Here is a 22,384-nt window from a genome sequence, read left to right as displayed (position 1 = left end):
TTTGTGAAACAGTTTCCTCAGGGCAGTCATGAGAGCAAATCCTTGTGCTCAAGGATGCACTCAGTCTCAAGACTGTATCTGGCCTGTGTATCTTCTATTAAGAATGAACAACTGCTTGTTCCAAGGTCACTAGATTTGCAATTCCATCCCTGCAGCTCCTCGGGGTTCCCTGCATAAAGCGTGTTTGTTCAGTCTTTGTGTGGGATGGGGAATGTGTTACCCTACAGCACAAAAATGATGACTGCTCCAAAACAGAGATCTTTTCTTTATTGTAATGCGCTGCCTACCAGCGCGCTTGAAGTCAGTGAAACAGGCACTCATAGAAAGAGCAAACGAGACCTTATCTAAGAGAGGCTCTGCTGCCCCAAACACCAATCTCGGGAAAGTCTCCAGGACAGAATAAATGGCAAGTCTTAAAAAACTCCTGCCAGTCTGTAGAGGCTGACCTGCTCCAAGCTAGGAAAACAACCCACAGCGACATTTCAGAAAACAATCAGGTAAACTGAGTTGCAAGGGGAAGTTCAAAATTAGAATAAGATGTAAAGCCAACTTCTGACACTTGCCTGGTGAGAGAGCCCCTCGGATGAACACACAGCACCAGGCAACTTGCTCGCGGTTCCCAGGGAGGCACAAAGCAAGCTGCAGAGGAGGAGATCAGAGAGTCCACAGCATGCGCTGTCTCGGAGTAAAACTGAGCATCCTCAAAAGAAGTTTTCAACCATCTGGGGCACTTTTGAACTCCTTGGCACCTCAGAACCCATGCTCAAATATGAGCAAGGCAAAATAAAGGCTTTTTAAAAGCTAATGGTAGTTGAGTAGCATATAAGCCAGTAATATACCCAAGATTGTGTCAAGTGCAGAGCAAAAAATCTGTATGGGACCAGTCAGAAGCTGGAAACCTCAGCCACAAATGGCACCTCTCCCAGAGTTCTCTTACCACTTTGTAGCAGCAAATCCATACACACAAAATGCTGCTCTGCCTCTTCTGAGCCCCTGTGCCATGGGATGCTTTGCTCCTGCCTGACTGCTAATAACACGTGCCAGTGCTAACACAGGGGTTCAGAGAGCATTCCCCAGCCCTCCCGGCACATGGAGCCTTCCAGAGCAGCAGGGGGTGGCTGTTGGTACAAAGAGATTGGCACACCTTCCTTTTTGTTGACTAATTATGTAGTTTTTACCTGAATTTTAATGACAGTCTGTCGCAGATGGGTGGTTTAGATCACTTAAGGAACCACTGTCAAAGTTGTTATCAAAGTGGTTTTAATATGATATTGTAAAAGTGTGGCTTAACAAAGTTCGATATCAAGGTTCACTCTGTTAATTGCTGCGTGGAAAAACATACAAAGGAAAATTGAGTTGCACTCAAGTTAGAATGATTCACAGAGAGGCCAGGGATGCAAAGGGTAAGGGAGGCCCTTCCGTTGAGTCATGAGGTTCAGAATGGACCCCTTGCTTTCTAAACTCCTTCTCAGAGAGGAGTCCAGGTGCAGCTGGATCCAGACTTAGTTCCAGACTTTGTCAACAGTTTATGTCTGAAGGACATACAGGTTAAGGTGTCGAGCACATCCATCACACACTCTCAATGACAAATGGTCACAAAGTGACTTACCTTTTAAGTCACCTTTGCCCATGGGGAGAACCAGTTCACATCCTCAACTCCAACCCATGGCTTAGGACAAAGTGTCATGGCTGAAAATGGGAACTCACTCCAGTGTCTATTCCTTTTGTATCACCACAGCAGACTGCCAGGCCAACTTTCTTTGCCCGCAAATTTGAAGCAGTAGTGAATCAAGAGATAATTGGCCAGTTGGACTACTACTTGTACGGCAACTACCCTTCTGGCACACCAGGCCTCCGGTCATACTGGGAGAATGTGTACGATGAGCCTGACGGCGTGCACACCCTCAGCGACGTCGCCCTCACCATGTACCATGCGTTCTCCCGCTTGGGCCTGCGGAGAGCCGAGACTTCGTTCCATGCTGCCGGAGACAACAGCTGCCGGTTAGTCCGAGTCTGTCTTTCTTTTTCTGGATGTTTCAGGAGACACAAACTGGACGGCCAAGCGCCGACGGAGATTTGTCTACTGGGCTGTGCTTGCTGGAGCCTATTGTCACACACAGGGCCAGGCTGCTGCAAGTGTACAGCGATTTCCAGGAGTATTTATGCCCATAATAAAGCATTGGTTATTCAGGGCTGACATTGTGACCTGTTTGCTGGACTTTTAAGGAGCTCCTCTCCAGCCTGATGAAGACTGACAGGATCCAGTTGGGCAGTGCTACCCCCACTGCTGCGTTTTCTTGATTAATTTCAGCAAGTGTATTATACCTGCGGCTCCTAAACCCTCCGTGTGATTGCAGCAGAGGTCATGTTCACCTCTATTATGCTTACCAAAAGCAGAGGACAGGATTTCAGGATTAATCTGAACACAGGCAGGTTAATGGTCCTTGCTTGTTTTTTCCCCTGGGTGCATACATGGAGTACAGAGAACTACTTGCTTGAGCCCGGTTTGCCTGCTTGGTACAGCTGTCTGTGCCGAAAGTGTTGCAACTGGTGGGGTCTATTAGTATCAAATAAACAAAGTGTTTGTCTGTATAAGTATATATATACATGGCAAATAGGGGTCCTTATTCTTTAAAGGGAATTCCCCCTATATTCCAGATTCCTTTTTCACCAATAAGCCTAGCAAAGAAGAATTCAGTCTAAAAGGCATTTGAAGGAAAAATTCCTGGAGTTAGACTTGCACAGAAAAGGCTCTCTTCATGGTAGATGTTTGCTGCCTGCAAACACATCTGAAACTGTTTACGTTCAAAGCAGAGAGGGTTCATCTTTTAAAGTCTTACTTTACAGTCTCTTAATTCCTTCTTCAGAATGTATTTTTTGAACGCTGCCTTTTTTTATCCTAATACAAAACACATACAGCTTAAGTCAGCAAATATTGAAGACACTCCTTGTGCTTTGACGGATGGACTTTGCCCCTCTTGTGTTCTCGAGAGGGAACCGAGTGCGCCTTGACCTTCCCACTTAGTCATGGAAGTGCTGAGCAGTGTCCCATTTAAAAAGATGTGGCAGTAAGTGATCCAGATTCCTGTTACACCTTTGCCAGTGAAGGTTACCAGTGCAAAGCAATAAAAGATCAATAACAATTAGATAGAAATAATCACTAGTAGCATGCCTTCCTTATATAAAATAAAGGCAAAGCTAAAGAAGTCATTTGTCCTGCAGAGTGAAGACAGCAGGAGGACGGGAGCTATGTGTAATCAGTACTGAAATAATTTGACAATTACTTTTGTGCTTATTCCTTTTGCCAGTGTTCTGATGATGATTTATATCAATAATCAATTTCATTTCTGGGGAGCTTTTCATTGCGCAGGAACTCAAGGTGCTTTTCAAGCTTGCTCAGATTATAGATAGGGAAACCGTCTTATCCACCGCTGATTGCAGCTGTCTCCGGGATAAAGCACAGCTCCTTCACCGTGGGCTGGAGCCTCACGAAACAGTGCAGGGAGGAACTGCAAACAGTGATATGGAGTGGAGGCTTCATTTTCATACCTACCTGAGCCCCCTCAAAACACTATGAGTCAGCATCCAGTTTAACTCACAGAAAGGTGGATAATCCTCAGGTTTATGATTCACATCTCTTCTTTCTTGATACTATGTTGTCTTTTTAGGTGTATGCATATATACACTTCCTTTTTCCCTCTCCAGATTTTGCATGTCTCTAAGGTGGTAATGGCAGGGATATATTTGGGCTGAGCACCTCAACAGTACTCCCTTTGCTGCTCGGGCTAACAGCGGCATGAAGTGAGCTGATACTGCAGTCACCACCCCAGCTCATTTCACACCGCTGCAGGCACTGTGAGGAAAGCCTCCGCCGCTTCACATCACATTTGGAGTCAATCCCGTGCTGCCACCCGCAGCGGCCCAGGAGACTTTTATAAGAGAAGCTACCTCGCACGCTTTCCTAACGAGGGCTAGCTCACAGCCTCCGAAAGCTGTGCCCCCTGCAGACTGCTCTGGCACCAAATTAGATTGCACATCAGCATCTTCAGTGGAAGCAACATTAATGTGTGATTGAGATTTAATTTATTTCTCTCCATCTCTAGGCCTTTTTGCTGACTGCTGCCAAGAGACAATTTACTCAGACTATTTCAAGGATTTTGTAAATATTTGCTGCTGCACACGTATAAAACAGGAGGCCTTAGTACTGAGGACAGAAGTCAGATTGTTGCTGGTATTGGCTGCGTAGCTTTGCTGTGTTTTAGTTCAGTCCGTCAGTGCTGGCCCTGTTTGTACCCCGTCTTGTTATGTTTATTTCCTGAGACTTCCTTCTGGGTGTTGCTGGTTTCATGTAATGCAAAGTCCTTCTTGGTGAGCTCTTCATAGTGCTTATGTCTTGAGATGTAATAACTCGCATGAGGACTCAGACTTAGCTGACTTGACTGGGAAGGTGTGATACCAGTTGGTTTTAAATGTGTTGCAAACACTCGTTTCACAGTTAATGTCAGTGCTGTAAAGTAGCAAAATATTTGATTTCAGAGCGATGAACAACATGGTTTTAATTATTTATGCATCCATATGTACACACACACATCATTACAGAAGACTGTAGCAGACAATTGATAATAAATTTTAATTATTTGAAACCATGACTACACTGTCTCTAAAATCCAAACTGTAACCAAAGGCTTCCAAATCTCCTAATGAGAGGTTTTTCCTGTTTGTTTGACCTTTTTTCAGTTTATTTTTAATTATGAGTAAAAAATCCACAGCAAAAGCAACTTCAGGTCTTTAAAGAACGTGAAGTTTATTTCCTAAAATTTTATTTCCTAAAATAGACCTAAAATGGGGACCGGATCCTGGTGTCCTTTGCTGCAGCACAATCCTGCAGAGCACTGCCCTTGGAGAATCGGTTGGGGATCAGATTTATATGCGGGGAACGGAGCAGGGCATCAGCTCGCCCGTGCCCAGCCTCGCAGCACCCTCTGCTGTCCCCAGCGAGCCAGGGAGGCACTGCCATTGCCAGGCATCTGGAGGGACTAAACCTGCTGAAGGCAGAAAAAAGGCGGCCACCTGATTTGGAGCAACGGACACGTTTCTTCAACATCATTTATCCTAGCAAAGAGTGCTGCAGCCTAACAATGTATAGCTCTGGGTGGCAGTTGTTACCCAGAAGAAGTAATAAGGGAGGGGAGTTTTCTGGCACAGAGAGGTATCTCCTAAAGAGCTTAGAGCTGTGAATATGCTCTAAATGAGCATATATTCTTAGTAACATTTTTTATGTTTCAGGGTAATCAGAACATCCTAAGAATATTTGATAATGAGTCATGAACACATTTGAAATCTCTTAATGTACAGTGGTGAATTTTCTCGTTGAAATGAATGCTTTTTAAGCTATTAGCTCCAAGTAAATGGAGATTTCATGTCTCTCTTGTGTAACTGATGAGCATGTGCATGTGCTGTTTTACAGATACTACCCCATGGGCCATCCAGTTTCTGTCCACCTTTACTTCCTTGCTGACCGTTTCCAAGGCTTCCTAATCAGACACCATGCAACCAATCTGGCCGTCAGTAAACTGGAAACTTTGGAAACCTGGGTGATGCCAAAGAAAGTCTTTAAGATTGCAAGTCCACCAAGTGATTTTGGAAGGCTGCAGTTCTCAGAGGTGAGCATTTGTAGCCACCCATGCACAATATCACAAGCCTCTGGAAAGATTGCATACTAATTCTGTGCCTTTTCTATGCATACTAATGCCTTTTGAAACTGTATTTCTATGTAATTTTTAGGTGAGAGTGTCTCTCCAGTATAATGTTAAGATCTCTTCATTAAAGGGGATACCATTGCCAGTTCAGATTTCTGGTCAATCCTGACTTCTTACGTTGAGTGTCCTCATTCCCTCTTGTTTTAAGGATGAACTGAAGGAATTTACTGTTGTGAAAGGGGTGCAGTAACTTAAAAGTTTTGTGACTCTGATTTTTGTGTGCGCTGTGAGAGATACCTGGGAAAAATGCCATGTTTCTGCAGCTCCAGATGTGACCAGGAATGTGGTAAGCATTCCTTTCAAGACCAGACTGAAAAAAACCTCATAAAGTTAGTGATAGTCAGACAGTTGTGCCACGTGAGCAGAATATTGATGTTGTAACACAAAAGAGAAAATTGTCACAGCAGTGGCTGAGATTTCCCACAAATCCTGTTATCTCTTCTAGGAATTTGTCTCAGGGTCTGACATAGAGTGTAAAAAATGTACCCTAAAATATATCAGGAAAGTTGACCACTAATAGAACCCAACATCTGTGTTCTGTTTTAAAGATATAACTGTCTGAGCAGTTAATTTCATGATTTTTCTTGTTAAGCCACAAATTTCAATTAAGGTATAAAATTGATTGAACAAATGTGTTCCAGTCATTATGGCCAAGTTCATAAATTACCATCATCTTGGGCAATTAAGAAATGCCTAGGTAGGATTCAGTGTTTTGGTGTGCATGGCAAATCCACGACACTAATGTGCCATTAAAGAGATGGATGGAAAGTGTGTTTCATTTATCATTGTGTCTGATGGTAGGTTTGCCATTTCATGCAGTGATAAATGGTCATACAAGCTTTAATTCTTGTGATTTGTAGGAGTATTTCTGCTGTTTATTTGGCACTTCTAATCTTGCTTTCAGCCTCATGCCTGCTCTGGGTCCTTCTTTTGAAAGCAACCAGGCTGGCAGCAGGAAGAGTTTTTTCTAATTGTACGATGAGAAGTATGTTGATCTTAGTGTTTTAGAAATCAGAAAATCTTTAGAAAGAATACATCTGACTTCATCTCAGTTGTAGGGAGGAAACAAACCTGGGACCAGATTTGCTGGCCACTTGCCAGGTACCCCCTGGTCCCAGTGCATTGCTACCAAACCTTTTTTCCCCCAAAACCAACCCTGCAGCAACTGGGAGCCTGATCGGCAGATGTCTTGGAGCAGCAGTGCCCAATGTCAGCCTCCTCTGATGGAGGAAGCGATGGCACATTGGTGGCCTCTTCGCTGCACTGTGCCCACAGCTCTGTGGAGTGTGTCGCCCTGCAGGGAGGATCCCTGGATCCCGCGGGACTAATGAGCCGCTCCTCACGGCCTCATAGACCACAGCCGGTCTGTAAGCAGCCCTGTAGGAACTGCTCCTGCAGTGAAGCCATGTGAGTGCAAAGCATGGGAAGGATTTAATCACTGGTGAGCTCTTTTTTCAGGCTAAGGAAGCATTTTCTTCTATTTGAAATGCACAAAACCAGATTTGGTGGCTGCTTACTTGTTTTCATTATTTTTTCTTGCCTAAACTCCTAAATTGTCTTCTCCTTTCATAGGTGATTCGTATTTTAAAAGACCAGGAGGTACAAAGTAAATCATTTAATCATTTCTTAATTGTTTATTTTACTTTCTTTCTTCCCCTGGCCTACAGGGATCTCTGCCTCTGAGCCAAATTATTCTTTCATTTACCCTGTTATAAATCCAGCGTTAACCTCTTCAGCTTCAGTGTGGCTGGAAAGCCTCTGATCTGCCACTGCTTATTAAAATGCCACTTCTTTGTCAAAGTCCAGCAAGTATAAAATAAACTTAGTAGTTCAGCTAAGATGAGGGTATCAATGTTTGCAGGTTAAGCGCCAGAAAAGAAACTTAAGATTTGTGCTTAGTGGGACATATAACTGCTGGTTTGCACACAACTTTCACCCCTTGATCTGGCAGAAATTTAAAACTGAATGGGGTCTTTATAACTGGCAGCTTTCTTCCCTCTCCCAGCTCACACCAAGGAGACGGGTAGGAAAAGCACAAATTTGCTGCATTAAATGTGCTCCCGGGTGTATTTGTGACCCTGATGCCCAGCTGAAATTGCAGTGGAGACGATAGGATCTCTCCAGTCAGCCCTTCCTGCCCTCTCTGCTCCTTCGCTTTGCTTCTCAGACTTTGCTTCCCGAGTAGCGGATTTCACTGTACACCAGTAAAGACACGTGGAAAAAATCAGCCGGTTGGGCTGCCGAATGGCCAGTGGGGTTAATGGTAGCGTTTCGATGGCACACGGCTCCTGTGCTCGGTCTTAGCCTGGGTAAAATAAAATAAACTTACAGGAAATCCAAGCGAGACGATTTCCAAGTATGAAACTCCCACACCTCCTAAAATTGGCTTGTGCACAGCGCACACAGTATGTGTCCGACCAGCCTGGGCTCATGACAACTTTTACGTGGAAGGCAGAAGATTGATTTGCTGTACAGTACTAAGAGTCTCAGCTCCGCGTATATCAGTTGAACACTAAGTTCATTTCTGGTCTTGTTAAGACTTGTGATTCATCACAGAGAATAAAATAAACTAGGTGGCAGGCAATTAGTGTGCATTGTGTGAACCTAATGGTCCTGTTTGTGGTGAGCAATGAGACACAAACCCATAATCAAGGCATAATTTATCTTGGGAAAATTTTATCTTGGGACTGAACAGAGATAGAAACAGGAGTTTAAGCGAATGAGAGTGTTCCAGCTTTCAGAATGTACCCTGTGCACAGTGCCCGCTCTTGAAGCCCAAAATAATGGTGATTAAAATAATGATGTGGAAAACGTCAGTTTCTGTGCCACATCCCTTCATAATTTATCAGATATTCATTACTGCTTGATTTCATCCCATACTTTGTGTATTCCATTTGAAAATGAAAGCCTTCTTACAATGTTTTAAGGGCTATGAGAAATATTATAGGACCGTAGTATCTCTTGGCATGTAAAATCAGACATCTCAGTACTGGGAACTCAGCTCTGCAGAGTTCAAGGGAAGAGGTATAAACCTCTAACCAGTGCTTTAAGTAAAATTCCCTTTAAAATACTGTGCTTCTAAAACCAGCTTGTACTGTAAGCTGTGCAGCATGGGAGAGTGTGTCCCCGCCTGGGAACTGGACATTGAGGGCAGCTCCTTTAAATAGCTGTGCGCAGCACCTTGTGGTGGTCTGAGCCCCGGGTCAGGGCCATGCTGGGTGTCGCAGGGTGCCCAGGCGCCTCCCCTGTGTGTTGCTGAGGGCCTGCGCTGTGGCAGTGTTTTCTCTTGTTCTTTTTGTGCTGTTGTTCTCATAAACACACCTGACGGTGGTGGTGTGACAGGCTCTTGTGCAAAGACACCAGCATGAGAATTGTCCCTTCCTCCCCCTGTTCTCCTGCCCTTTGGCTGTAACTTTTAGTTTATGTTAGGGAACTGAAAGACGTGTCTGCACAAAGCTTAACACCCACCCAACAATTGTGTTATAATTTTTCCCTGAAAGTAACCTTTTGTCTTCTATGCACCACTCTAATAAACTCCTGTGCATGAAAAGGTTGAAGGCACAGGGATTGTAACTTTCTGATCTTTTTTTCCAGAGATGAGAGATTAAAGAGGGGAAAATAGTTGGATGTTGGGGATGAATGTTTAATTTTTGAGGATAAAGTAAGCTTTCTTAAGGAATTCTTTCTGAAGTAAGGAGTTCTTCAGTAAGAAATAACGAATGTGGTGGAAGGAGCTTCCTTGTAGGCTTTTCTTTGCCCAAGAGGGTGTAGATTTGTCTCACATGTTGTGGCTTTATTATTTCCAGGTCCCTTGAGCTCCAGTAGGTGTGACATGGCCACACTCAGTGAAGGCTGGCAGAGTAGATAATAAGATCTGGTCAGGAGACTTTCCTTCTCAGCTGATTTCCATACATATTCAGTCAGTCTTGTCAGGGGAGTATGCACTGACAGCTCCTTGAGGCAGTCGATGCTTGGGTCTGATATCTGGGCTACGCTGTCTGGTTTGATTAGCTGGTGTGCTAGGTGAAATACCTCTGAAATACCAGTGATTCTGCTGTGTTGATTGCAGAGTAGTGGAACGCTTATTTTGCCTCATATTCTGCAGTGTCATAGTCCAGCAGGAGGAATTCATATGATCCATGCCAGATGGATTTAGGATGGTAGGTTTTTATTCTACTGGCTTTGTAGCTTTTTGCTTGCAGTCGTCCTGTAATTTGTCTGCCAACCACAGTGATTTATTTAGAAGCAACTGGGGATTGGACAGTTTCCAGTACAGGTATCAGTGGTAGTAGGCATCAGGTAATTGTTATGTTTTATGGATTTGTAGGGATTTTGGCATTATATTGGAAGCACTTATTCTCATCAAATGAGATGAAACCTAGAAGAAAAATTTCTGAAGCAAATGAGCTACAATTTGTTATGCTTTCAGGAAAGCAGGATCTGACCATACCTGTGTGAGGTGAAGATTAGGGACGAGGACAGTTCTGTGTTGGGTACATCTTCAATATTCATATGTTCTGAAAGAGGGAATCTTGTCTGTATGTGCATGGGCCTTCGGAGGCAGCTTGAAAGAATCCCATGATGTCTGTATAGGGAACAAATCAGCTCTTATGTCATCTGCACTGTTTGGAGATTAAGGCCAAAGAAGACCTGAAGAACTATGAAGGATTTCAGTACCAGGCTGGCCAAAACATCTGTATGTCTCTCCAAGGAATGACATCAGATGTCTGCTTGCCAAAAGAAGCCAAGGGGTTCTCCTGTTCTTCACTTCAAATGGGTCCCTCAAATCTTTTTGTGTTTGGTATTGATCACTTTTGATTTGAGACCATGGGAACAGGACCTCATAGGACAAGCGAGCTGGGCACTTCCTCCAAAAGCAAACACGCTGCCTTCAATACTGCAGTCCAACAGGTTGGCTTCTTGAGAGTTGATGGAAGTGATTTGTTAACGGTCAGCCTCAAAAACACATGCTAGATTTAGTGCTGGGATAGTAAAAAGTCTGTCAGTTGGCCTAAAACGGCCACTTACTACATTTTCGTGCTATCTGTTTAGAGATGTTTATTGTCAGTAGTGTACGAGTATTAATGGCAGCAGCTTGTAAGTTTGTATCACCCTGTGGGTTATGGGTGAACCATTAAAATTCATATAAAGAGCACTGAAATATGAAAGCTGCTAGGAAAAAGAAAGGTCCATTAAATATTTACACTAGGTTGTGAATCAGCTGCTTTACTGTTAGTTAGTGAATAAATAAAAAACAATGTCAGTATTATGACAGTAAGAAAAGAGTTTACCAGAAATAACTTCGCACATCAGGCAGGAAGGGAGTGCGACTCCTCGCAGCCTCTTGTGGATAGATTGTAGTAAAGGACCCGATGCAACTTGCCCTGAAGTCAGCAAAAGCCTCTTCCTTGGTCTCAGCAGTAACTGGGTAGGTCTCTACTGTGGGTCTGTCTCTCAAACGTATAATATATTTTCATGACCCAGGAGATGGTGACGGGTTTTTTTTTCTATGCAAAGGCTGTGTTCAGTCCCTAGGCTTGGTCCTTTATTGACTGCTTCCATGTAGAGGAAAAGGAGAGCTGCTATATCCTGTTATGTCACTCTTAATATAAAGAAAACCCTTACATTGATCAACAGTAGAAAATTGGACCAAAAGAACAAGCCTTGCATTTGAGGTTGTCTCACAACTTCTGTACATGTTATGTTCTTAGGTCATGTTGCTGTCAGCCTTTATATGTATACAAAATTAATGTCATTAGAGAAATATGATTTGTGTGTCCTGAGAATCCTTATTGGACGTTAGATGCTTACAGAGATGATGTTAGCAGCAATGTGGTCTTCAATTTCAGATTGGCACTGAATGGGACGCCAAGGAAAGGATTTTCCGGAATTTTGGAGGACTCCTCGGGCCAACAGATGAGCCAGTTGGCATGCAGAAATGGGGAAAAGGCCCCAATGTCACCGTTACTGTCATTTGGGTGGATCCTGTTAATGTAATCGCAGCAACGTATGATATCCTTATTGAATCCAGTGCCGAATTTACTCACTACAAACCACCTTTGAATTTGCCCCTGCGACCCGGTGTCTGGACGATAAAAATTCTGCACCACTGGGTACAGGTAGCTGAAACCAAATTCCTTGTTACTCCTCTCACCTTCTCTAGTCGGCAGCCTATCAAACAAGGTAAGTTTTATTATTTGGTACAGGAATAATACAGCTATTGTGTCTGTATTTACTGTAAATGCTGCTGTTAAAAACAAAGTAGCACTGTATTGGAAAAGGAGAAAAGAAAGGAATTTTATAGATACTAAATCAGGAGAAATTGTTGCACTAAGAGGAGCGGAAATGTCTGTATCCAGTCTGTAAAACACAGACACTTTGAACAAAAGGCTATTTATATCTTTAATATATGTACAGCTCAGAATCCGGAGAACTTCAGATTCTCAGTAATCTAACAGCTATCGTAAAAGCCATCATTTAGAAATAGAAAGAAAAATGGACCTTTCTCTGCTGCTCTTCGTTCACATTTGGTCATCTTGACGAAGTCTGTGTGTTTAACGATAAAAGCATTAATACACAAAATAATGAATTAGAGAAAGTTGCCAGAGCTCAGCTGACACATTGTCAGGTCCAGGCACTCACTCTTGCCTGATACCTGCTGAAAGCTTCTCAGTACATGCCAAGCAGTTGTGTTACAGAAATACCTGTGGATACAGCGATCCCGGTGAGTGCACTGTCAGACCCACACTGACATTTTTTAGAAAGAAACCATTTTCTTCCCTACTACAGCAGCCCTGAGCCATCCAAATACAGAGGTCCATCTTGGGCTGATGGTGTGTCCAGGCTCCCAGCAGCAGTTTGCACTGGCACAGGTGTTGTTCGAGGGCTCGGGTCTTCAGCCAGTGCTGAGGACACTGGGCTGAGCGAAGAGAGAACATTCGGTAGCCACACCTGTTTTCTTATTCAGTAAGATCAAAACAAGTTTGTTGCTCTGAATATCTTTACCATTCTTCTTAACGTGCTCAAGTGCTTCCATCTGCCCAGTATTAATATTCATAACTTTAGACATCTTAAAGTTGCTAGATACATGAATGATCCTATTAAGTTTTCAGAAGTTCTTCTTCCTGACAAGGCAGCAAATAAACTAAGTCGGGCATTTACCTTCCAGCATAACACGCTGCTTCTGTAATGCAAACACTACCAGACAACTGCTGAGAGCTAATGCAGCCCTTATCTTGCTCAACAGGAGCTCGATTCTACACATTTCTCAGCAGAAGAGCTAACTTACTGATTTCTTCTTCTAACATTTGGTGGCATCATTTCTTAAGCAGAAACTAAACCACCACCAACCTGCTGCTGTTATTAGCTAATAGGCAATGATAAATTGTGAAGAAACGCCATGTGTAGAAGAAATACATTTTTAAAGTTTGGGGCAACCTGCTTCTAAACGCAGCTGTTACTGACTCGTCTCCTGGAAATTAAGGAATTCCATGTTTTTTGCTAATTTAACAGTTAAGGCATAAAATGGATGGAAAATGTGGCATGTAGCTAGCAACCTTGCTGCTTTTCCCTACGAAGTGAAAGCCCTGTGGACAGTTAAGCGTGTCTCACTCTTCAACCGTGAGCCCACGCTTTATGGTGTAAAGGCAAAGCTCCCTTTTGTTCAAACTCTGAATCTGGAGTAATTCCACTGAAATTATGGAGTTACTCTGCCTTGCCCATTGATACATGGGAAGAAGATCTGGCTCATAGTTTTTTGTTGAAGAGCCCTGTTCATTCATATGGTAACTAGAATCTACTATAGGAATGAAATACAAAGCTTGGGAACAATATTATCTGGGGAAAAAAAGCCTCAGGAGTGATTTGCTACTGATGATGTGATATATAATCTCCAGATGTCTCGGGCATGAAGGTAAAGAAGAAAATTAATTACAGGGGCAGATAGTGACACTCCACTGTATTTAGAATTGTATTTACAATGCAAATTCCTGTTGTTTGGGTTTTTTAAAGCTTTCTGTCTCAGTGACACTATTGTGCTCTGTGCAGGCAATTGTCATTTAGCTTTGATTTCCAGCTTCTGTCAGTTTGTCACCACTTTATTATTTAAATATATTTTCCTCTGCCAAATAAAGGCATTGTGAGAGTATGACAGAAGAACTACTACTTCTGAAAGAACCATTTCTGTTACTGTTGTAAACAATGCAAAAGCTGCCAAAAATCTTCTAAAATGAAGGAATAGTATTATTGTCTTGTCTTAACACTGAAAATAAAACATACATCAGATTTAACCAGGAGCTGTCAGCAGAAGAGGGGGATATGTTTTATCAGGGATTTCTTAAAATTTTGTTCTTCCAACCATCCTCCCTCACCCCCAGATCTCCCCTTCAACCCTCCAAAAAGAAGAGAGGAAAAAAAAAGAAAAAAGCTGTAGTTTTTGTCAGAAAGATTACCCTGGAAAGTAATTTGCTACTCCAGAAGCTTTTTGAATGACTGATATATTTCATACCACTTTGCATGTCATTTGCTTGATAATGATTTGGCCCCCTCCGTCTCATATACTCCAGATGTAGAAACTGAAGTCCATGTAGTTAGATACATAAAAATCTGTCTGTGGTCTTGTGTGTAATTTGTCTGTGTCATTCTAAAAAGCGTTTGCACGAATCTGGCAGCAGCGCAGCAGCTGCTAAAATCTTGTATCTTGAGAGCACAAACATGACAACAATCCCCGTATTTCCTGAATCATTACTTATCTACACAGCACTTCAGCACAGAGCACAACAAGGCAAAGTTGCTTTTGGTTTCCCAGCATCATGAAGGGAGCCACTTGCTCCTCTTTTGAATAATCAAAGCAAAACGTGTTCCTGTATCATGACTCTCAAAAATCGTGATTAGAATTCAAAATAGAAAAATTAATCATGGGACAGCTACCAGCAAAGATGTTTTATTTAGCAGTTTATAAAAACAGCATATGCAGCTAGTTTATTCATTTTCCATTCCCGTTTATTTATTAATTTTGGCTTAGAGTCTGCATGCAAGTAAAACGATAAAGGGAAATCAAGAGTGGGTGTTTTCTTTGATATTATGTCCAGATGTGCATAACTGACACAATGTAAATTGTTTTAAAAACATGGGTTCATTGACCTTTTCAAAAGCTGGATCTATGAGAGTTAGAGAGATCGGTTCTTACATGGAATTACTGAGTATGCTGGGAGATTTGGGGTGTTTCCACTGTAAATGAGGCTCTCAAAGTTATATCAGTGGAAAGTCTAGAATCTGATGTTATTTATTCTTTCTTGCTCCTCTTCCCCCTCCAGTCATCCAAATCTGTGTCTGTTTTCTCTAGTGTGAGTTGTGTCACTGATCAGCTCTGCTTTCAGCAGATCCTCTGGCTCAAGAGTGCTTTCAAGTGTTTGCCTGGTTAGAGAAAGAAAAAAAGAGAAGAAAATGAAAATTAAGTGAATTTAGGAGACAAATCATTTTGAGAAATCACATTCACGTGCTCCACCAGTGTCTCCTTTCCCCTATGTCCTGCACAGCCAGATTCTCTTTTATACTTCTTCTAAATGGCAATTTTGAGTTTCTCACCATATGGCTGAGTGTGTTAAAGCCAAGTACTCTGTGCTTACTGTAAGGACGTGAGAGAGCTGCCAAGGACCAGCAGGACACCCCAGGATTAAATTGTGCCAAGACAGAGAGGGAATGTAACATGTGGAGGAGACAAAACGGGGAGAAGATCAGTAGAAGATCACTAGCAGTGATAATAGACAGGAATGGGGGTTTCTTGCTGTCTGCTTTAGGCAGCCTGAATTTAAGTGCAGTTCAGAGACTTGAGACCAGATGTCCAGGTCCCCTGCGTAGGGATAGAGAGGCAGAGCCAAACAACAGGTATAATTCAGAGCATTTAGCCAGCAGTTGGCAGACTATAATCTAAGTTACCAAGTAGGTTTCAATTCCTAAGAAAACAGTGAAGTCAGTCGAGGTTGGCTCTGCATCCCCATCATCCCACTTTCCCACCCTTCCGTGCTGTACAAAGTCTGTGTGAAGCTGTCATGCCAAGTGTGATCACATGTGTCTCCCACGGGCACCGAGAGGGGCAGAGAATAAGCCAAAGCAATTTCATTTTTAAATTTGAGTTTATATTCATGGCAAAGTTTCCACAGCGATCTCCCAGCTGGAGTGACAATAATGAGTTTTCACGCATTTAATGTATAGTACCTGTTTCATTAAAGCTAAATAGGTTACTGTGAGCCAGTGGGCAGATTCAATTCTGGGGCAGAAAAAGCCCCAAACCTCAAGCTGATACCGAACACTGGCTTGAAAATAAATAAATGAATAAATAAAACCCTTCTTCCTTCAACCAAGGAAGGCAGTGAAGAAGAGCATTCTCCTTCTTCGTCTTAAGAGAGACCTTTCACGTTGGTACCTAGCGTGATCGCTTGCTCCGGACGTGGAGCTTCTGGTCTCTGTTGCTCCGCAACGGGACAGGGAGCCTTAAACACCAGCTCTTGGTCCCTGCACCCTCTAACTGCCACCACCTCTTTCAAAGGCTTGACAGCTTTCGCAGACACACTGCGCTGCACACATGCATCTCAAAGGCCTTTTAACCTAATCCATATTTATAGATCATCTTAATTAAGTATATACTGGGAAAACCTTTGTTTTGCTGTTGGATGTTTGCAGTGGCTCAATCAATTCTAATTGCATCTATACAGATTATAAAGTGGGTGGCAACTTGTGTCAGAACTGCTGTGATTTTTTTAAATTAACCAGAGGTAGCGTGACACGTTCTTGATAAATGCGGTAACAGCAGCAGGCAAGCACATGGCTGCAGAAAAGTAGACATGCCCTGGAATCATCATCCCGAGAAAAACCCTGAAGACAGGGATTTGCTTTGAAATTTAGTTCAGATCCAGTTGACAAGGAGTCGATTAGCTTCACAATGAGCAAATGCAGCACTGTCTTGTTTGCTGCAAGAGAAAACAAACAAAATGTCAATAAAAAATTACCTCTTTGCCAGAGGGTTTCAACACAATTCAAGTAAAGAAATAAAGCTGTACATTCTGTGTTGCTTTAAAAAAAACCACAGGTCTAGCGCCTTGATGTGTACCGAGGTAACCACATTTTTCATTCCTAAGCCCACTCTCTGTCTAAACTCATTTGCTTTTTCTGCAAAATGAAGAACAAACCCACACAAAAATGCTGAAATCCCAGCCTATGTGGCTGACTACAGGCTGTGTATTTAGTCCAGGGAAGTTATACTGAGAGAAGTCAGTTGAGAAATGAAGTGCTCTTCCAGAGTGAAGAGCAAACAAAATGAGGGACAAAAATAACTCATTTTTAAAAAACTGTAATTTAGAGTCAATGGAATATATTCTGCATTTATGCATGTCCTCCTGAAGTCAAAGGGCTATTTGGATGTGTTTGCTGGCAAAAAAATCTGGCTTAATGTCTGCAATTCAGCTAATTTTGAATTGGTTGCTCTAACTGTACAGATTTAAATGTCTAAACACACATCTCATAGAGGCAACCCTTACATTCTTCATTATTTTTTCATGAGCAAGGACTGAAGAGTCAGTACTTTAAAAGCAGTGCAGTAGCTCCAGCCTCCTTCTATACAGTATTTCAGGGCTTGGGATCTACACTGTCCCTCTCCTGTCCCACCTCAGTAAGTTGCAGTCATTATTCTCTCTCTTTTTTTTCCTTTAATGCAAAGTTGAATAGCCCACATCTCTCATAGCTTAGATGAGCAGCATCCTCCCTGCTTTCTCCTGTGAACTTTTTAACAGAGACATGGAGGGTCCAGGAGAGGGTTCTGGGTTGAATCGTTAGAGTTTCCTATCAATTAGTGCACAGCTTTGCACTCAGACTGCTGTTACCCACCTCCTTCTTTACAGGACGTGCAGACACCTAAGTTGGGGTGTTGGTTCTGCTGTGGGGCCAGACAGTCCCCTACCAGCACTGCCTCAGGGTTTCATCAGGTGTCTCACAGCAGAGCACACGTTCGCTGTGCTCGGCAATAGCCCTTAACACACTGAGAAGCATAGTTGGTTGTTGTCAGTGCTGTCCTCAGCACTGTCTGCCTTTTCTGTCTGCTGATAATATTTGTTTCTTTCCAAAAAAGTGTATCTTCGGTCCCATTTAACACCTTCTGGATCAGAGCACGGCAGTCACTTGGTGGCACAGACCAGAACAGCACATCCAACACAATTACAGCAATAGCAGACTGGAGAAATTTAAATTTGTTGAACATGCTGAGGTTATCATCCTTATTTTAGCAAAAGCAGCCCACTGATCTTAAACAACAAAGGTCAGAGAAAAAGATGATCTCCTGCTGCATTGCCAGCACTGAGTCCTACAATATCTGTAGGTTTCATTCCTTCCAGTCCTGATAATCCACCAGGTCCTGAAGCCTGGGACAAGTGTAAGGCTGAGCGAGAGAGAAGTTCGATTTCATCCTGTTATTTGTCTGAAAAAAAGGTCTCTCCCGTTCCATGCATTAAACACATGCACAACAGGCTTTAATTCAACAAGCTCTCTGAATTGCCTGTTTCAATCAGATGATCCTGCTAGTAATGCCAACTCTTATTTGTTTTGGGATTTTTACTTAGAATGTTCCTATTTAATTAATATGTTGACAAACAGTCTTTCATATTTAATTGCTTCCAAAGGAGGAAATTTAATCATGTGTACTTGTTCTGTTTCTTAATCTGCAGTGCTCTGGCAGAGCACACTTCTGACATATGTGCATGGAATAAACTCATTTTGACTAGAGGTTATTGTGGATATCTACCATTTAAAATAAAAAGAGGAGTTTAGGTGAATGCAGGAACAGTGAGGCGATGTATAATGGGGATGGGGATGTGCCAAACTAATTTAATTGGGGATCTGAAGTAGTGGACTTGCACAGTATTTGACATTAAAGACTTTGTAAATGTAACAGCAAAGCTCCAAGTAAATGTCCCTTTTCCCTCTAAATAAATGTACTGATTTATTGCCAGGGCCTGAGATACCGTCCTCTGCCTGGAAGAAAGGGCTCAGTGTCAGGCCACAGCGCAGGCAGCAAGGACATGTGGAAGGAATTGTAGCTGTGAATATGTAATTCCTGGCCTTTAAGCGCTCTCAGAGCATGGTGGCTTTCCTCGCCTGGAGCGCCTTGAATGGGCCCATTTTGTGTTCTAGACAGTGTGTACATTGGCAGAGCTCAACAGCTCCTCTGTGCTGCTGGAGCGAGGATGCTGGGGAAGTCAGCTGAGAACAGAAAGAAATGGTTGAAAATGTACTCCCAAGAGGCACGCAGTGAAAATTTTGGAGGGTCCCATTCTGATTTCGTGAGCAGCACCTTGGTCTGCTCTCGGACCTTAAGAAGTCAGTCGGCCTTAGACGAGAGCAGTCTGACCCTCAATGTCCAACTGAAGGTCTTTGAAGGTGTTATCACAGCCTGACAATGACTTTTACTGCAATATTGCACATTTGGGGCAATGTACTGCATTTTGCTGAGGCAGAAGAGTTACTGTAAGGAAAGCAACCACAATGCAAAGAAAAGTGTCATTAGGAAATTATTGTGATCCATTATTTGGCATAAGAGCTGAAAATATAATTGTCACTAGAGAATACTTTCCCAGCAAGACAGAGCACTTCCAGGAATGATGCTGGGGCAACACATATTTTGTTATGGGTCCAGTCTGTCCAAGGCTGTGGTGTTGTCCTTCCAGTGCCAGGAATGGCACCACCCGGTTTGTGGAGGCAGACTGAGCTAACAAATGTTGTGACTTTTCCCCAGCAGGGCAAGGTTCATCAGCTTAGAAAAAAAAAAACAGGCGGAGATCTTGGCTCTTCCTCCTAGACAAATCAGTGATAGCACTTGATGGTCTGACGAGGGCTGCAGCCTTCTCGTACCCAGCATCCTTGAACTGTTTCCCAGTTTCAAGGCACAGCCGTCCCTGGGTGTCCACGGGGTAACTGCAGCTGCCTGGGGCCCATCTCCCAGGCTGCTTCTGCAGTGAAAGAGGCAATATTAGCTTTTCCTGAATGCAAAATGGGTTTCTCCCGAGGAGGAACTGCACGTTGATCAGGCTCCAGGTACAGACAGGAGCTCATAGCTGGGATGCCCTTGAGGCTGTGTTGTGCTGTGCCAAACCGCTCTGTGTCCTGCTGGGTGTCCTACAGCTCTGGGAACACCCGTTGTACATGATGATAATAAGGATGACACTGCTTTCAGCCTCAGTGCTTCGTCTGCTCCCGCAGCGCTTGCAGGGTTAGCATAGTGGTGAGCAGAGCTCATGGTGGTGAGCACAAGGAGCTGAAGAGCTGAGCACAGCCAGTCGTCCTCGGGATGCAGTGTCTCCTCAGTGCTGGGGAAACGGACTGTAGCACACCACTAATGTTTGCCTTTCATTTGCTGTACCCTTAGATCCTGAAGGTTGGGTTTGTTGGGTTTTTTTAATGCACTAACTTTTGGGTTTATTTCTGCATTTCCAGAGGAAGCCATGAAGTATCACAGCGGGCCTCCAAAGAACGCGTACATGGAGCAGAGCTTCCAGGGCTTGAACCCCGTCCTGAATATCCCCATCAGTGCTGCCCGCATGGACCAGGCCAAGAGGAACGCGGGGCTCGTGGGCGCCCAGCTGGAAGCCTGGGTGGACTCTCTGGTCGGCAGCGTCTGGTCAGCTGTGGACATCTGCAGCACCGGCCCCACCGCCTGCCCAGTCATGCAGGGCTGTGCTCAGACAGCCTGGAGCTCCCTCAGCCCGGACCCCAAATCTGAGCTGGGACCCGTCAAACCCGACGGTCGCTTGAGGTAGCATCCGGTACACTCTCCTCCGGCATAGGTTTTTAAAAGGGAATTTGACCTTGCTCATACGTGAATCTCGCACCACATTTCAGAAACCTAAGGGAACATTATATTTTTTTGTTACTTATTGCAATATAATTAATTTAAAAAAAAAAAAAAAAAAGAAAAAAAAGAAAAAGCTCTGACAAGGCTTTGGCACTGCCCTCTCCATCAGCTCTGTCAGGAACAGCCTCGGTCGCCCCACGGCCTCTGCTGCCCCGTAGTTCCCAGCTGTACCACACACCCTCGGTGGGTTTTTAAACAGTAGCAGCAAGCCATGGAGAGGGCAGTGAACGAGCAGCTGCCAAAAGTGTTTTTTAAAAATAAATTTGTCTGTACCTCTGCTGTTTCATAGACTTTCATTATTTTGCTACATGAATAAATCACAGTAAAATTCCCTTTACTTACATTTCCTGGGCAGGTTGGTTACTGCAGGCTGGAGCCTGTATGGCCACGTTACCTCACAGAACATGGAATAATTATGGTACAACCTCACTCTTTCTTTTTTTTTTAATAACACAAATTCTGGACTCAGCTAATGTCTGTTGTTATCCTAGTTAGAGAAAATGAGCAAAAGCAGAAACTTTCAGATTATTTTCAGAGATTTCTTAGACTAATTTCATTATAAACTCTAAACGGAAGCAGTGTTTTGCTATATTAATCTTTTATGTCTCATTCAGACAGGTTCAGGGTCTGGGTACTGGGAGTGTTAGTTTAAAGAACAAAGAAGCATTTTGGATTTCAGCCCTTTCAAATCTGCAGGTTTTTTTTCCAAGCCCACCAGCACCTAAGCATTTTCGCACATTTCCAGTACAGCAAGTGTGTATTTCGGGGGTGGGTTGTGATTTGTCTGCTCACGCCCTTTGCTGATTTTGCTCATGAGCCGAGCTGAGTGTTTTCTCAGGCAGTGGAGTTGCACAGAACCAGTAAAATGGTAGAATTGGGACCTAAGTCTGCGACAACACATTTCTTCCCTAATTTGAGTAGCAGCTAGTAAGTCTCAACACTAATTCCCTCCCTTGATCTCAGATATGCCAGCTCTTCGTGAAGTGTCCTTCTAGGCTTGTGCAGGGCATCTGGAAGGCTGTGCAGGACATGGGTTCCTGACCGAAGCCACGAGCTGACTGTGAAGGAGAGCAGTGCTGTGTTTCTCAATGCTTTTACTTTATTCTGTCAGCAAACTGTACCTTCCCTGTCTTCAGAATTTCTAGCAGGCTGCATCCTGTTTTAAATAGGCATCTTTTGCATCATTTTAAGCTGCATTTTTTACAGTAGGAAAAAATTCATTTACATTCCAAGAACTTTTTAAAATATAGGCTTTATATGCAAAGTCATCTCCAACTAATGCATTTTACATTAGCATAAAGCATGCACTTTGTTGTTGCTGTGGTAATCTCATGTTAACAACATAACCCAAAATGCCTATTAAAAGCTATTGGGTTAATTTGGAAAAAAATCCTGTTGATGTAATAAAGTAAGGTATCTGTTTACCCTTCTGTGTGTATGACTAACTTCCTGCTGAGAGTTAAGCATCCACATCAGGAGGGAAATAGACCCTTAAATCATTCCGTAATCACATTGCACCTCACAGAAAGGTTGAATTCCCTTTTAAACAACAGTTGCGAGATGGTCGTAACACACAGATCCCAGTGGCTCGTAGTATCTCTCTCTGTAGTATTGGTTTAAAGCTACTTGCAGTTTGCTTTGGACTTGAAATTGCGGTGTCAGCTGTGCTGGCATTAAGGCAGAGCATTGAAATGTTTATCTGGCACAAAAATGGATGCATAGAAGGAAG

General features: G+C 43.2%; 1 protein-coding gene across 2 annotated transcripts in view; it reads left to right on the top strand.

Moving 5' to 3' along the window:
• XYLT1 (xylosyltransferase 1) overlaps positions 1-20,695 on the top strand; it is a 192,498-nt gene extending 171,803 nt beyond the window's left edge. For both annotated transcript variants that reach the window (XM_074158428.1, XM_074158425.1), the window contains 4 exons: positions 1,739-2,001; positions 5,468-5,663; positions 11,609-11,942; positions 20,238-20,695. In XM_074158428.1, the coding sequence (XP_074014529.1) occupies positions 1,739-2,001; positions 5,468-5,663; positions 11,609-11,942; positions 20,238-20,560 (1,116 nt within the window). In that variant the 3' untranslated portion in view covers positions 20,561-20,695. The remainder of the gene's footprint in view (positions 1-1,738; positions 2,002-5,467; positions 5,664-11,608; positions 11,943-20,237) is intronic.
• The last annotated feature ends 1,689 nt before the right edge of the window (positions 20,696-22,384 follow it).

Source organism: Numenius arquata, chromosome 14 (assembly GCF_964106895.1).
Source record: "Numenius arquata chromosome 14, bNumArq3.hap1.1, whole genome shotgun sequence".
NCBI classification, from domain to species: Eukaryota; Metazoa; Chordata; class Aves; order Charadriiformes; family Scolopacidae; genus Numenius; species Numenius arquata.
Note: the sequence above shows the minus strand (reverse complement) of the source record. Positions and strands in the feature narration are given on the sequence as shown.